Source organism: Callorhinus ursinus, unplaced genomic scaffold, assembly GCF_003265705.2.
Source record: "Callorhinus ursinus isolate GAN/ISIS: 27379988/994484 unplaced genomic scaffold, GSC_fseal_2.0 scaffold4, whole genome shotgun sequence".
NCBI classification, from domain to species: domain Eukaryota; kingdom Metazoa; phylum Chordata; class Mammalia; order Carnivora; family Otariidae; genus Callorhinus; species Callorhinus ursinus.
In genome coordinates, this window is record NW_027397066.1 from 90,074,364 (window position 1) to 90,090,579 (window position 16,216).

The window sequence follows — 16,216 nt, forward strand, 5'->3', positions numbered from 1 at the left end:
AGGAAGGAAGGAAGGAAGGAAGGAAGGAAGGAAGAAAGAAAGAAAACTGTTTATGATTTGGCTTTCCACTTAAAAGGGCCCACAGAGGGAGGATATACTAACTACCTGGATATCTAATGGGCACCTCAGACTTAAGAGGTACCTCCTGATATTCATCCCCAAATCTGCTCCATCCATAGTTCTGTCTTCTCAGATAAAAGCAATTCCAACATTCCCAGTGCTCAGGAAAAAACCTTAGCCATCTTTAATACTCTCATTTTCTTATATCCCACATCCATTTCCACAGCATGTCCTGTTGATTCTACCTTCAAAATATTCAGGATCTAATCACTTCTTCCCTCCTCCACTGCTACCATCCTGCTCCAAGCCACTGTGGATTATTGCCATAACCTCCTGATGTCTCCCAACTTCACTTTCCCCACTCCACAGCACCCCCACACACCACCTCCAGCCATTGTCTATTCTCAACACCAAACCTGAGTGATCCTATTAAAATATGTTAGATCAGGGCGCCTGGGTGGCTCAGTCACTTAAGCATCTGCCTTCAGCTCAGGTCATGATCCCAGGGTCCAGCCCTGCATCGGGCTCCCTGCTCCGCGGGAAGCCTGTTTCTCCCTCTCCCACTCCCCCTGCTTGTGTTCCCTCTCTCGCTGTCTCTCTCTGTCAAATAAATAAATAAAATCTTAAAAAAAAATAAAATAAAAATGTTAGATGAAGTTTTTCTTCTGCCAAAAGCCCTCCAATGGCTTCGCATCTTATTCAGAATAAAAGTCAAACATTTTCCAGTGCCTACAAACTCTATATAATCTGCACCCACACACAACACACTGTGACTTCTCTGACCTCATCTCCCACAGTCCTTTCACCTCTCTTCCTTTCTTTCTCACTTCATCCCATCACATCTGACCTCTTCGTTGTTCCACAGACACTGCAAGTCCGCTCCTGGCTTAGCGCCACTGAGCCTGCTGCTCTTCTATGTGGATACTCTTACTCCTGGTATCTACACAGTAATTCCTTCACTTTCTCAGCAATGCCTTCTCTGACCATACCATTTGTAGCACGCATTATAACCTTCAAACATTATATTATTAACCTACTTACTTTTTATCTGTCTCCCCATACTAAAATACAAATTCCATGAAGGCAGGAATTTGTGTTTCATACCTTCAAAGCCTCCAACAGTGCCCGGCATATGGTTAGGTTCTCAATAAATATTTGTTGATGAATGAATGAATGAATGAATGAATGAGCAGGTGACTTGGAAGGCAATTCCCTGTGGCAGTTCTAATACTCATGGTACTGCTGCTTATCCTTCAGTCTCCTTTGAGTTTGGCGAGCATTAATCAACCTCCAAAGACTGATCACTTCTAGTTTGTCACATCTCTTTAAAATGTGCCATCCCAAACTGAACACCAATAGGTGTGATGGGCCTATTTTGAAGTAGATAAAGTACTTGTATTAATAGAACCTAAGATGGTTAGCATATATTTTAGCTGTGTCTCAGTTCTAAGATACATTGGACAGTAGGAAAAAACCCATCACTTCTTTCTAAAATAAACTCTACTGCTAGAGACTCAGCACTGCTACAGTTTAAATTTTGAGCCTAAATATTAGATTGTGAAATTCTGTCTTGTTAGTTTTAGCTCATCATTCAAGACTATTCAGCACAGTTTAAATTTAGGGCTATTCACCCAGTATTAGTATTGCTCCCAGACATTCACAAATTTGAGATACAGATATTAACCAAGGCAGAGGTCCGCAACACCCTGCCATAGATAAGCCCTCTCCATAAGCAGCCATGAAGTCATCAACCCAACCTTTTGGGTAGACCACTCAATCAGTTGTGACTTCATTTAAATCAAGTTTTACCCAGCTTACATTTCTCATGGGAATGTCATGAAAAACTAGCCATCAGATTTATGGTTTTCTTTGTCCTACCACACCAGAAATCTCTTCACTGAATGGGAGGGAAGCTGGATCAGCATGATATTCTTGGGGAAGCCATTCTAGTTCCCGGAAGCTTCATCATGATGCTCTCTCGTCAGGGGTTTTTAACAATCGACCGTTCAAAATGTTTAGAAACTCATCTAGCAATAGACATTAAGGAATGGGTTGAATTTTTAATCTGAAAAAAGTACAATAAATAAGCCAAAGAGTATTCAAAAAGTCTGGAAACAGGATAAGTAGTGTACTTACTAAACGTATTTTGCAGGTTAACGACTGGACTTATTGCTATCAATTTAGAAGTATATCACTTAAAAAGGTATCTAAAGGTTGCAGCAACACCTATCGGGCACATTACTTGAGAATGTAACTAACATACTGTTTATCTTGTTTCCAACTTTTTGGATACCCTGTATATTCCCCATCTGCCAGTCTCCAGATTTCTGGTACCTATCCCTCTTCCATGAGAATCAAAGATTACCTCCCTCAGACAACTGATCCAGGCCTAGAGTTTTAAAGGCATGTGGGTTTCTAATATCAAGTGTCTACTTTTTTTTATTGGGAAGATATTTCCCTCAATGTTTTAATATTTATACTACAGGAGCAGTTCTATTTTTCCTTCCCTTTGTATTTTATATAAATCTATGGATTCTTCCGATTTTGAGTCTATACAACACTTTTTAACATTTTGATGTATGTAATGACAATGATACATAGGTATGTACATATATATGTACTAATATACATATTTTCTCATTTTGTAAAAGATAATTACCTTTGAGTGGGAGAATGATCAGAAGCAAGTGAAGTCAGGGAGAAAAACCAAAACAAATCAAAGCCTGCCTACTACAGGAGAATGGAGACGAACAGAGATGGTACAGAAGCAAATGTGTCAGCAAAACCGAAAATGGAGGCAGGAGGATGGGGGAGGCAGTTGTTTCAAACAGAGCCAGTGTCTAAAACTGCTCTCAGGAGGGAAGCTGATAAAATGCAGTGAGAACCAAGACCTACTGCACATGAACTACTGAATAATAACACCATAAAATAAATGCTGATAAAACTGGCTCCCGAGCATAAGTGGCAAAGGGGGCAGGTGACTGGTTTTTGTTTGGCTTTTGAAGGAATGTGCTAATGTCACTTCATCAGAGAGGCCTTCCCCGCTCACTCCATCTAAGACAGTGCCCCTTCCCCCCTTCCATAACCATTCCATACACCGTTGGTTGGTTTTATTCTTCTTTCTAACATTCATTGACCAAATTAACATAATAGCCAATTTTTTTTGTTTTTTTTTTATTATTATGTTCAATTAGCCAGCATATAGTACATCATCAGTTCTTGATGTAGTGTTCAATGATTCATTAGTTGCATATAACACCCAGTGCTCACTACCAAACATGCCCTCCTTAATGTCCATCCTCCCACCCACCCCCCCATAATTAATCAGTTTCTATGAGGACAGGAACTTTGTCTTGCTCACCTAGAAGATGCCTGGCACATAGTAGGCACCTGTGAAATTGCTGGAGAAAAAAATGGGGAAATTCTTTCCTGAGATTAAAATATTCTTTATCTACAGCAAACAAACCAAAAACCAAAAACCAAAAAACCAACCCCCCAAACCCCAAAAACCCCAGAGAACTGGGAAATAACAGATTTCCCAAAACATTTTAAAGTGTTTTGAAGTTCTAAATTCACCTTTAAATTGAAATTACTATTTCTGAGCAAGACAAGTTACATAGAAAGTTGTTTATTAAAGATTAAGTTGCTATACACTTCAAAAATTATAAATATGTTAATATCATTTTAAATGTTGTTATAACTGGTGTTGTAAGATGCTAAACATTAAAAAAATTTAGCATTTCTACTGAGTGCCAATTTTTACGCGGTGCTTATGAACTGAACTGTGTCCCCCCAAAATTCCTATGTTGAAGCCCTAACTCCCAATGCATTTGCTGATGGGGCCTTTGGAAGATAATTAGGTTTAGATAAGGTCATGAGAGTAGAGCAAGGAAGAGACACCAGAGAACTTGCTTCTCCGACCCCCAATGTAAGAAAACAGTAAGAAGGCAGTTAGTTGTCTGCAAGCCAGGAAAAGAACCTTCACTATAGAACAGTATTGGCCAAACCTTGATCTTGGACTTTCCAGCCTCCAAAACTCTAAGAAATAACTTCCTGTTGTTTAAATCACCCAGTCTATGGTATTTTGTTACAGGAGTCTGAACAGACTAATACACAAAGCAAGCAAAAACTGAGTAACAGAAGAAGCAATATCAAAGTCAAACCAAAATCCATGATGTATCAGAGTCACTAAAATTTGTAAGCAAATACAGAAAGCTAAGAAAAAAATGAGATGAGAAAAATTTAAAAAACAAACCAAATCCACTGGGTACAACTACATGGAAATACTATTCATTGATTCTACTTTTTGACTGAGGCAAATGCTCCTCTCTTGATGCTTTATCATCTGTATGGACAGATAAAATCTAAAGATTTGCCTGGACTGAGGTAACGATAGATCTTTTCTACATATTTTTAAAAAAAATTTGATGTAAATACTTCCCAACAGATGAATTTCTTTCACATGATTGACACTGAAGCAGATGGGAAACAGAAAGGGAAGGCTGTTGGGTCAAAGATCTTAGCACTGCGCTTTATAGGAAATGCAGTGTAGAATTCAAACCTGCTTTCCTAAACACTTGAGATTTTAATTCATGATTTAATCTTCGGAGGGCCCTTGTGCTACTTCATTTTTCTAGTCCATTCTCTCTCCTAATTTCCTCAAACCTCCAACACTTCCATTCCCATCTTCGCATTCAGCTGATGACCTTGATTCCTACTTCACTGAGAAAACTGAAGTGATGGGAAGAGAACTTGGACATCTATCCACCTAATCAGCATCTGTGCCCATATCCTCTACCTCTGTTCCTATTAATAGGGATAGGCCATCCGTGCTCTTGGCCAATCTATTTATGCACTGGAACCCACTCCTCTCACTTACCTAAGGACCTGACTCCAATAATTCTCCTTCATTTCTCCTTCAATGGTGTTTTCATTCTCTACCGAATCATTCTCAAAAGCATACAAATATGTTATTATCTTTCCTAGTGACTTTTTTCCATGGTCTGCCCTATTACAGTTAATGGCAACCCCATCCTTCCAAACATTCAGGCCAAAAACTTTGGGATCATTTTTTTTACCCTACTCACACCTTCCTTCCAAGCTATCAGCAAATCCTTCAGGTTCTTCCCTCAAAATATATCCCCAAATCCAACCACTTCTCATGACCTTTCTTGCTATGAACCTGGACAAAAGCACCACCATCTTTTGTCTGAATTCCTGCATCTGTCACTCTGCCTCCATTCTTGCTCTCCCACCTCCCTGGACTCTTTTTATCCTTTGCACAACAGCCAAAGGGATCCTGTTAAGACATAAACATAAATCACTGAATGAGTTACCTATTCATAATTCTAAAGCACTTTACAAGCCAATTTTGTTTTCTATTTTTCAAAAGAAAACAAAGTTTTCTTTCTCAAATCCTCAAATCTTCTTTGCTGTCAGGGAGAAAAAAAAATAGAAAAAAAATAGCAACCATCTCATTTGTTCCCCTAAGTAACTTTACTTCAATCTCAATAAAGTGTTGTTCTCACCAGAGGGAGGATGGCCAGAAGGGAGCAAGTCTCCATAAAGCCAATCCTTTTGATAAAACAAAGATAACTGAATGGAACAAGTGAGTGCCCTTTAATCTGATCACCCTCTCCCTACTACCAAGTCTTTTTTAAAGATCCCTTTACCTTTTATTGCAACTATTAAACACTCCTTAATTGCCATGCTCCTCTAGCTTTGGGATTTGTCTGTTTGTTTGGTTCTGATTTGATCACTTGCATTCCAAAATCTGGGAAAGGTTGAAACAGTGTTCCAGGGAGACTTCTCAAGTAATAGCAATTAAAGAACAATTTTCATTATGTTGGAATTATCAACATGGTGACTTGGAACCACACTCCTATGAGAAGACAGCATTTACTAAGACACAAAAGGATGTTCACTGAAGCATACCATTTCCTAAATTCTCAAGTTCATTTATGTTTTTTTGTGCTGGAGATCTTGCTTGAGACTCCACATGGTAAATTTAGTGAGGCTTGTTGAAAATAAAAAGGGTTAAGTAAAACAAAAGATTAAAGTCATCTTTATAATAGGAACAGTATCCATTCAACTTCAGAGCTATTTTAAATGTAAATAAACTCTAGAACCCCTGACTCATCACAAGTTAATGAAGACTGCTCCTTCTAAGCCTTTCCTATCTCAGTAAATGGCAACCACATCCTTCCTTTGGCTCAGGCCAAAATCTTCCGTGTCATCCTTGACTGGCCTTTCTCCTCAGGTCCTTCACACTGGCCATTCCCTCCGCCTGGAGGGTTTTAGGCCCAGATCATCACAGTGTCACCTTCAGCATTTTCAGATTTCTTCTCAAATGCTGTCTTATCAGTGAGATCTTCCCTGAACAACCTATTTAAAATGAGTAAACTGCCTCCCAACACTGCCACTGCTGTTTTTACTATTGTTCTCAAAACACTGGCAAACTTCAGACGTACATATACTGCATATTTGGCTTATTTTACTTGTTTTTTAGTTTACTGTCTCTTCCCACCAAAATGTAAGCTCCATGGACAGGAATTTTATCTGTTTTGTTTACTGCTCAATCTCCAATTGGTAGAACACTTGAGACGTAACAGGCACTCAGATATTTCTATAACGAATGGGGATGACTAAGTAAAATTATGACATCTGCCTCAGGAAAGGCAACCATTTAATTTTCAAATAATTCACTTATTTCTCATAACAACATCCTTCCCGATTGCATACTGGTGGTAACATTTAGGCATAAATTTAGGAAGGAAACATTTTGCACTTCATAGCATACGAGATATGGCTCATTCTTTACCTCAATTAACATAAAACTAGAAATTATTTTGAGAATTACAGGCAGCAAGTGGCATCCCAGTTTTACATGACATAGATTTCTTTTAAATTCACCTCCATGCAATCTGGTTTTACCATTAGTCACTGAGTTCCCTATTACTTTAAGGTGCCAAGCACTAAATGAACTAGGCCCCGACTTCGTCTACTCTTACTGGAAACATGACCTCCCAATCAAAATCTTAAAATTTTGAATTTCCAAAGAGAAGCCTGAGTACTTTACCTGAGCTGCTACAATATTTAAACATTCAAAAAAAGCAAGTGCTTGAAAAGATCTCTGCTAAGACCTTGAGTTTATTATTACCAACGATGGCACCAAACAAGTTCTCAGATTCAAAAAGAATTAAAGTTAAAAAATATGAAAAGTAAATCAAAACAATTATAGTAGTATTAACCAAGGAAAGAAAATTCCTATCAAGTGATAGACAATTTCTAGAAGAATTATCAGAACTCTTTCTCAACAATAGAGTACACCAGAAGTCTGTACAAAGGTCGTAATTCATTTTCTGTGGCCCTGCAGGAAAAAAAAAAAATTAAAAGCAATTCTTGAAACAGGTAAAACGTCATGATTACAATTCTCGGTATATTCTGCATGTTCGGCTGACTAACGGTGCTAAAATATAGGGCTAAAATCATTCTGTTCCACTCCATTCCCATGATGCGTACGTCACAAAGTTCTGAGGCAACTTCGTGCAATAGCAAAAGAAAAAAAAAAGAAAGAGAAAAAGAAAACGTAGTGATTCAAAAGCAATGAAAACAGAACGGAGAGTACACCTCAGGTGACCTCCCATAGGCTAACAATAGCGGTGCGCACTTCTAACCTGATTGCTCAATCACAAGAATGGTAAGACCCTAGCAGTGGTTAAGTCTTTCCACGGCTAGGGGACAACGTCAAGGTCTGCCTTGCCTCCCAACACCTCCACGACCTCCGTCCCCGCAACACCCTGAAAGCGAGGGCCTCGCAGGACCTGGGCTCCCTCTCACCGTCACTGCACTTATACTGGCAGAGCCCATCCTCGCCTCCCAGGAGGTCTAAGGCGGCGTTCAGGTACGTGTCTATCTTGTGAACGCCGTTCCGGATGGTCTTCAGGGTGGCCCGCCAGTCGGTGGTCTGGGCCTGCTCCTGGCACCTGAGAGCGGCGGGCAGGAAGAGGAGGACGAGGGCGAACGCGGGCCGCGGGAGCAGGGCCATCCGCGCAGCACCGGGCCGTGCCCCCAAGGAGCCCACGGGGCGCCCTAGGCAGCGGCGCCAGCCCCCCGCTCCGCGTCCCCAGCCGGCTCCATGCCCACGCCTCCTTCCGAGCTGGGAGGCGGGCCCTCACCGCCTTTACTCAGCTCTGGCTGGGAGGCGGCGCCGTCGCGAAGACGCGCGGCATGGCGCACGCGCGGGCCTGGGCCCGCGGCCCCCGCTGTGCGCCTGCGCACAAGTGTGGTGTGTCAGAGGCCGGCGAAGCGGGAGCGCGGCGTAGGGGCTGCGAGCTCCGGTCCAAGCGCTGCCCGCGGCGCGCCTCCGCCCTGAGGGCACGCCTCTGCCTGAGGGGGCAGCCAAGTGAAGACCCCCCCCCCCGACCTGTCAGGGTTCAGCCCAGCAGTCCCCACCCCAGCCCGTTCGTAGCGACAAGCTTTTCTGGGTGTGGACGCCGTGGAAGAAATGAGTTCCCTTAGCCCCTTACAGAGAGCGCTGCGAGGGGTCCAGCTAAGTTTCGGTTTGAAAACGCGAATCTGCGTGACCCGTGGACCGGAATCCGGAATCTCACCTCCTCGCGTGCTCGCCGGGTCCTCTGCCCGCAGTGGCCGCGGCTGCGGGGGCGGGAGCCGGACCGCTCAACCCGAGGACGAGGTGGTGGTGCCTGAGTGGCAAGCATGAGCGAGATCTCGTTTAGAAATTCTGGAGGAAGACACTGGTTTGACAATAAAAACTGTAAGTTTTCTTTCTGGATAAGGAAGAAACGGTATTCTACTCTACACTTGAATACAGTTTAAAAAAAAACTTAATTGGAAATCACTGCTTTTCTGCTGACCATATTTTGAAATTTGATAACTCCGGTGAAGTTTCTCAGTATTTTTTTCCCTGCGCTGTGCAGAATCCTTAAATAATTATTGCAGTAGTTTTTTACCAGAGCTATAAATATCTGGTTATGTTAGTATCCCGGAAATTTCCTAGAATTTTACGGTAAGATCCAGGGCAGTATCGCAAGTCTTGGGAATAGATGCATCCTTTCTTATTAAAATTACCAATAAATTCTAGTTTGGCGTTTTGTGTTTGTTACAAGCTTCATAAGTATAATAAATGTGCACTAAAGAGTTCCTAAGAATTCTGTCCCCCTGTACTGAGAACTTACTCTGTGCCATGTACTTCACATCATCTCACATTCAGAACACCGCTTTACTGGGATGCAGACTTAAGGTGAGTTAGAAACAGGAAAAGAAGTCTCTCCTGGCAGACACACAGATGTAGCCCAACGCCAGGCTGCGACCCTCAGCCAGGCGCCCTTGGGCTGTGATCTGCCTGCCACAATGAGGGAAGGGGAGACCTGTGCCCTGGAGGTATTGTCAGCCTTCTACGGTGAAGGAGTCAGAGTACGGAGGAGTCATATGGCGGTATCCAGTCAAACTAGGGGCTAATTCTACCTTCACGAGATGCCAAAGATTTTTTTCTTCATGTTTGATAATTTTGAAATGCACATTTCAAAACATTCAGAAAAGGGACCATAGAAATTTTTTTATGTGTTCTGGAGCATTGGTTTTCCCATCTCTAAAGTGTGGGTGTTCAATTAGATTACCTCTGGGTCCCACCTAGTTCCACCACCCAAACCCTTAAACCAGGTTTGGTTCTTTCAAGTCTTCAGAGAAACTCTCCCATATGTGAATAAATATTCCACAAGAAAAGAGAGAATGTATTAACCCGATTCCAACCCTCAGTTACTGAAGCCCCAAAACCTTTTTTTTTTTTCTTTTTTCCTTTTCTCTATACATTCATTCCTTGGTGATCTCCTCTAATTTCTTATACTTTAACTACAGCCTCTGCTCTGAGGATTCAGATTTAGTCTTCTCTGTCTCAACTCTCTTTAGAGATTAAATTCTCAAACTCCAGTTCCTTGGACTGATAGAGTTCTCGTTTTCTCTGAAACAAATTTCCTTTTCCACTGTGTTCCCCATAGGAATCATCACCATCTTTCCAGAAAACAAGATTCTAAGTTTTATTTTTACGTTCACTTCATATTCAATCATTAGATATTTGTTGTTCTGCAGTAATTCCAAGATTTACTTTTCCCCCTTAATTCCTGCTGCCAGATACTAGAGTTTGGCTATGTAACTTGCAGGGCTCAGTACAAAATAAAAATGCAGGGCTCCTTGTTCAAAAATCATGAAGAATTTCAAGGTGATGACAGGAGAGCATTAGAGCAAATGTGAAAGACTTCCGAGTTCAGTGCCTTGTACGTGGGCACAGGATTCATGGACATGAAGCTGGCCCTGACTGGTCATATGATGTTAACTTCTAGATGACCCCCTTCCAACCTTCCTTCCTAACAGCATAAAAGGTTTGAAAAGAGCCTCTTTACAGGGCACTTTTCATCTAATCAGCAAATCTTGTTATTATTGTGACAGACACTGTTGGTTGCAAACCCACAACTTCCAGGTCTCTCCTGCTAGCAAATGGCTAGGTTGTCTAGATATACTTTGGATGGGCAGGAGCTGAAGCCAGGAGGCCAGTTAGGATGTAATGAACCAGGTAAGACATTATTGTCTTACCGGCCCGGGGAAGGAGTAGTGGAGGTGTGAAAGTGGTCACATTCTAGATAGAACTTGATGGTAGAGCCAACAGGAATTACTGTTGGATTGAGTACGGTAAATGAAGGAAAGAGAAATCAATGACATTAAGGTTTGGGTTTCAGCACTTAGGGTAGTGAGTTCTCACTAAATGAAATGGGGAGGATTCTAGGAGTTGATTTCAGGGAAAATTTAGGAAATTAATTTCAGACACATGTTTGAGAAACTTGTTCTGAATTTGTAGTTCAGAGATGGGGCAAGGAATAGAAATTTATTTAGAAGTCATCAGCATAGAAATGACTTTTGAAGCCATGGGACTAGAAGAGATCCTCTAAAAAGTGAGTATGTGGAGAAGCAGAACCAAGTCTAGGTTGTAGGAGGTCGGGGAACTAGGAAGTGGCAAAAGAGGCTCAGAAGGGTCCTCCAAGTGCAGCTAGAGAGTGCTTTGTTGCAGTGTGTCTAAGAACAGCAGAACCGTCGATTTGGCTGGTGTGGAGGGAGATGAGGACCTGCTGTTGATTACTGAATTTAGTAACAGGGAGGTCACGGGAAACTTCATAAGAAAAGTGTCAGTGGAATACTGAGGACAAGACACATTTGTAGTGAGAGGAGGAAAAAAAAGGAAGAGGAATGGGGAAAAGCAACTTTGGTCAATATTATCCACACAAAATTATGAAAATATAAAATATGCTGTGTTTGTGCTAATTCTTGTCTGCATGATACATGTGCCTTGGAATGGGATCTTCTGGGTGGCTGAGACGAGGCTGTGTTTTCTATACAAAGCTTTCCAGTCCAGTTATGAGCTTAGTCAGTCAGAAACACCTTCTGGACACCCCGAATGGTCTCTTCAGTGTCATGGACATCAAGGAACATGGTGATATTAATGAGTAAGAATGCCAAATGTATTGGGGTTAAATGTAACATATTAACACAGAATGCTTGGAGGGTGGAATCCTCTGTGTTATTTGAAACAATACAAAATCAACAAAATACAAATGATCAAGGGCAGTTTCTGTTTTTTAGCCTTTTCCAATGTCTCATCAAATGGCCCAAGCAGTGTTATTGTGATGAAAATAAATGCCAAGTGGTGAAACCATTCCAGCCATAATGATCAATCTTTGCCCAGTGTAAAGGCGAGAACATTGGTTTCTAAAAAGGGCTCAAGTTAAGGGGAAATAAGTGCTAGTTTCCAGGCTCTGCCTTTAAAAAAAAAAAAATTAATAGCATGAATAGCTTTCAAACTAGGGACAATGTGAAGGACAAGAGATGGCTGCACCAGATCTATAAGCATGGGCTGGTTCCGTGATATATTCAAGATAACGGCTTTCCATTTCAGGTATTCTATCATCAGGCAAATTTGATCAGTGTTTTAGTCTGCTTGGGCTACTCTTAACAAAATACCACAGACTAGGTGACTTATAAACAGCAGAAGTTTATTTCTCACACTTCTAAAGTCTGGAGGTCCAAGATCAGGGTGCTGGAGTGGTCAGGTTCTGGGCAGGGCTCTCTTCCAGTTTGCAGACAACTGACATCTCTCTGTGTCCTCACATGATGGAAGGGGGGTGGAATTTCTGGGGTTTCTTTTATAAAATAGTCCCCATCTTAAGGCCTCTACCCTCCTAAGTACCTAAGCACCTCCTGAAGACCCCACTTCCTAATACTATCATATTGGGCATTAGGATTTCAACATGAGTTTTGGGGGAACACAGTAGTCAAAGCACAGCAATCAGGGAAGAGACTTTCAAGTGATCTTTGTGCGTAGAATGTAAGATCACTCAGCATACAGAGAGAATGTGCTGGATAGGATGGAAGGAACGCATTTGGGTGGGACTGCAGGGTTTTAGACCATCAGGATAAATTCAGGTGTGTGGTCTCTCTAGGTTGGGTTTCTGGCTACTTCCAAACCTCTGACTGATTTTCAGTTTCTTGTTCCCTACTGCATGCTATGTACATCTTTCCTAGGCTCCCATAGACCTCACAGCTTGAAAATATCCTTAACTAACGAAACCTGCTTCTCTTTCTCTGTTTCCTTTATTTCTTCAATCAATGGCAACAGCAATCATCTCATTGTCCAAGAGAAAACTTGGGAGTTATTCTAGACTCCCATCCCTCTCTCTAGTGCCCTGTCCTCTCTGTCCCCAGCTGCCATTCATTCTACTCCTTAATATATCTGGGATCAGTGCCATCCTCTTTAAAAGTGCCCTGCTGTAGTTTCTACCTTCACCGTTTTTCATTTGGATTGCTCCAATAGTCTCTTAACTGTCTCTCCTACCCCATCTCACCCCCTCCAGTACATCTTCCTCAATACCTCCAGGGTGAACTTTCCAAAGTCTTTCAGTGGTCTCAACTCTTTGGCATGAAGCCCTCTCTGACCTGCCCTTTTCTCCCTCTCCAGCTCCTCAGTTGCACCCTGTACACCCCCCCCCGTCATGCTGCCCTGCTCTCGGTCCCCTTTCGTGGTTGGCTCCTCAAGCCACAGAACCTTTGCACTTACATCTGCCTGGAAATCTCTTCTGTAATTCAGGTTAAGCTCACCACTGGGGAGGCCTCTTTGACACTTCAGACTGATTTATGCGTCTCCCTTGACTTTTCCTCACCGTTGTCCCTGGCAAAGTGCAGCTTTATAATTTTTTTCTGTCTCCCTCATACCATGGTGAGCGCCGAGGCCAGGGTTAAATGTAAGGTGATGGCAGCGCTCCACATCTCGCGAGCTCGTGGCAGCGGGTCAAGCAGTAGTGCCCAGTGCCCCGCCTCTGTGTGGAGCCTGGGACCCGAGCTAGTGGCAGTGGGAGCCTCTGATGAGCAGTCCTACTGCGCTCTTTGAGCATTATTCCCAGATGCATAGCCAACTCTCTGGCTTTCCCGGAGATTCTGTGAACTGCGTGATATCTTTGAACAAATCTTTTTTTTTTTTTTCATTAAACCAATTAGAATGGCTTCTGTGGTCAGCAGGCAGTCACTTCACTCCTGCTATTCCCAGGCTCTGTCACATGGAGTCACTATGGAGAAGCTGGCTCTTCACTCTTCAGGCCTCGATTCTGGTCCACTCTGCTGTGAAGCCTCCAGGTCCCAGGTCACGTGCAGACTGGCTTGGTCTTTCCAGGGGCCACGACGCTACCTTCTCCCAGCTTGCAGCCCTTAGTACTCATATCCGGGCATCTTCGGAGATGCTACATGCTCCAGGTTTGCTGGGCCAGGACATGGTGGAGGTTTTAAAACATGCCACAGATACTTTGACACCCCTCCCATCAAGAGATGGATTATATTTCCTCCCTTCAACCTGATCAGGTCTTGTGATGGAAGCAAAGCTAAATGACTTCCAAGGCTGGGTTTGTAAAGGCTGTTCTAGTTTGTGGGCTCTCCTGGGACACTTGTCAGCTGTTACGTAAGAAGTCTAGTGCCCCTGAGTCCTCATGTTGAGAGCCCAAGTGGAGAAGACCACATAGAGATGCCTGAGAAGCCCCACTGTTTGAGTTCTCCCAGCCCAAGCACCAGACGCATGAGTGAAGCCTTCCAGATGATCCTTGCCCCAGCCCTCCCTGTCTGATAGTAGCTACACTAGAGGATGGAAGAAATGGCCAGCTGAGCCCCAGTCAATCCCCAGACACGTGAGCAAAATAATAAACAACTGCTATTTAAATAAATATGTGGGGGTTCTTTCTTACACAGCCATAGATAACCAAATACTCTCCTGCATTCAATGATAAAGCATCAAAAATCCGGGCAGCATGGGAGGGGAGGAGGAGTTAGTATGTAATGGGCATAGGTTTTCAGTTTGGGAAGATGAAAAATTTCTGGAGATGGTATGGTTGCACAAGGGGAACGTACTTAATGCCCCTGAACTGTACACTTCAAAATGGTTAAAGCAGTTAAAAAAAAAAAAAAAGTACGTATATGTTACCAAAATTTTTAAAAAGAAAAAAAATCTGGGCAGTAAGCAACTTTGGAATGTACATAGAAATGGGCATTTGTCTTATTAAAACAATTGGGCTTTATCCAGGACTGAACCACAGGTATTGAAGGTAATACTTATGTGAAAAATATACCTGTCTTCAGGATGATGAGAACTGCATTTTAAATCATCATAATAAAAGCAGCTACTCTTTATTCACTGAGCACCTCCTCTGAACCAAGTGCTAGGGATGCAGACAGGAGGAAGACAGACAGTCTCTCTTCTCTTGTGTCTTACAGCATAGAAAGCAGAGAGCAGTAGTGGATGTGTGAGCATTGTGGGGAAGAAGTAGACAAACCAGGGTCACGTGATAGAAAGAGATTGGTGCCTAATGTACAGTGGGCGTGCAGGAGAGCCCTGAGTAAATGCCATTTACTAAGAAGGGAGGAACTGGATAAAGAAGGGGCCATTTTGGATTGGCTAATGTTTCTTTACTTTTTTTAAAGATTTTTTTTATTTAATCGACAGAGAGAGACACAGCGAGAGAGGGAACACAAGCAGGGGGAGTGGGAGAGGGAGAAGCAGGCTTCCCGCGGAGCAGGGAGCCCGATGCCGGGGCTCGATTCCAGGACCCCGGGATCATGACCTAAGCCGAAGGCAGACGCTTAACCAACTGAGCCACCCAGGCGTCCCTGTTGGCTATGTTTCTTTTGAAATGCTATTAGATGTCCAGATGGAGATGTTAAGTGCTCAGTGAAATACTAGTCTGGGATTTAGGAAGATCAGGGCTGGAGATATGGATTTGTGGGTCATTGGACTGTGGGTGGGATTTAGTAAGATCACTAGGAAAAAAAGTGAAAGAAGTGACCAGAAGGAAGAGACTGGGAAGGAGGTGGAGACCAGCCAGGGAGGCTGGGGGCCAGGCGGAGAGTGTGATGTCCTGAGGGGCTGACTGTGTCTACTGCAGCTGGGGCAGGGGGAGAGGAGAGTAGCTAAGTGACTGTGGGTTTGACACCAAGGAGGTCAGTGGTTGTGTGGCAGTATCTGTGGAGGGGTTTAAAGAGAGGGTCAAGGAGGACTTGTGAAATGGAACTAAAGACAAATCTTTCAAGAGAACTTTTAATACTTTAAGAAGCAGAGAAATGGGACAAGAGGTGTGAGGTCAGTTATTTTCCTGTGACAGGTACTGTGCAAACATTTCATTTAGTATGTGGTTTTATTTTTTCAAAATTCTAGTTTCCATTTTAAAGGTAGAAAATGAGACACAAAGAAGATGGTAAATTGCCCAGGGCCAAGTAATTAGTAGATGGTAGAATTGGGGTTTGAATGCAGGCTTATGTGAGTCCAGTGTCATTCAACTAGCAAAGCCTTTGGTATAGTCAATATATCCTTCCTATATAAAGAGATAATTTAATCACATTTTCTAATAAGTAAAGTATGTATGCCCGACTAAAATATTTCTTCAATAATTACACAGCAAAGTTCCAATATGGAAGAAGCTTTGTAGAAACCTTTAAAAATATCCAATAAAATGTGCTTTTATTATTTTTTTTCCTAGAGAAGTACTAATTATGCAGTATCATTTCAACTAAAATCCAACTCCCAAGAGAAAAAGAGCAGAAGAGGGAGATCACAATT

The 16,216-nt window shown here is 42.5% G+C and overlaps 1 protein-coding gene across 3 annotated transcripts in view; it reads right to left on the reverse strand.

Annotated features, from left to right (window-relative positions):
• The window catches only part of PLA2G12A (phospholipase A2 group XIIA), a 16,787-nt gene extending 8,542 nt beyond the window's left edge, over nucleotides 1-8,245 (reverse strand). For all 3 annotated transcript variants that reach the window (XR_003208732.2, XM_025873621.2, XM_025873622.2), the window contains exon 1: nucleotides 7,900-8,245. Coding sequence is in view for 2 of the 3 variants with exons in the window: in XM_025873621.2 (XP_025729406.1) it covers nucleotides 7,900-8,107 (208 nt within the window). In the remaining variant the exon portion in view is untranslated. The remainder of the gene's footprint in view (nucleotides 1-7,899) is intronic.
• Between the last annotated feature and the right edge of the window lie 7,971 nt (nucleotides 8,246-16,216).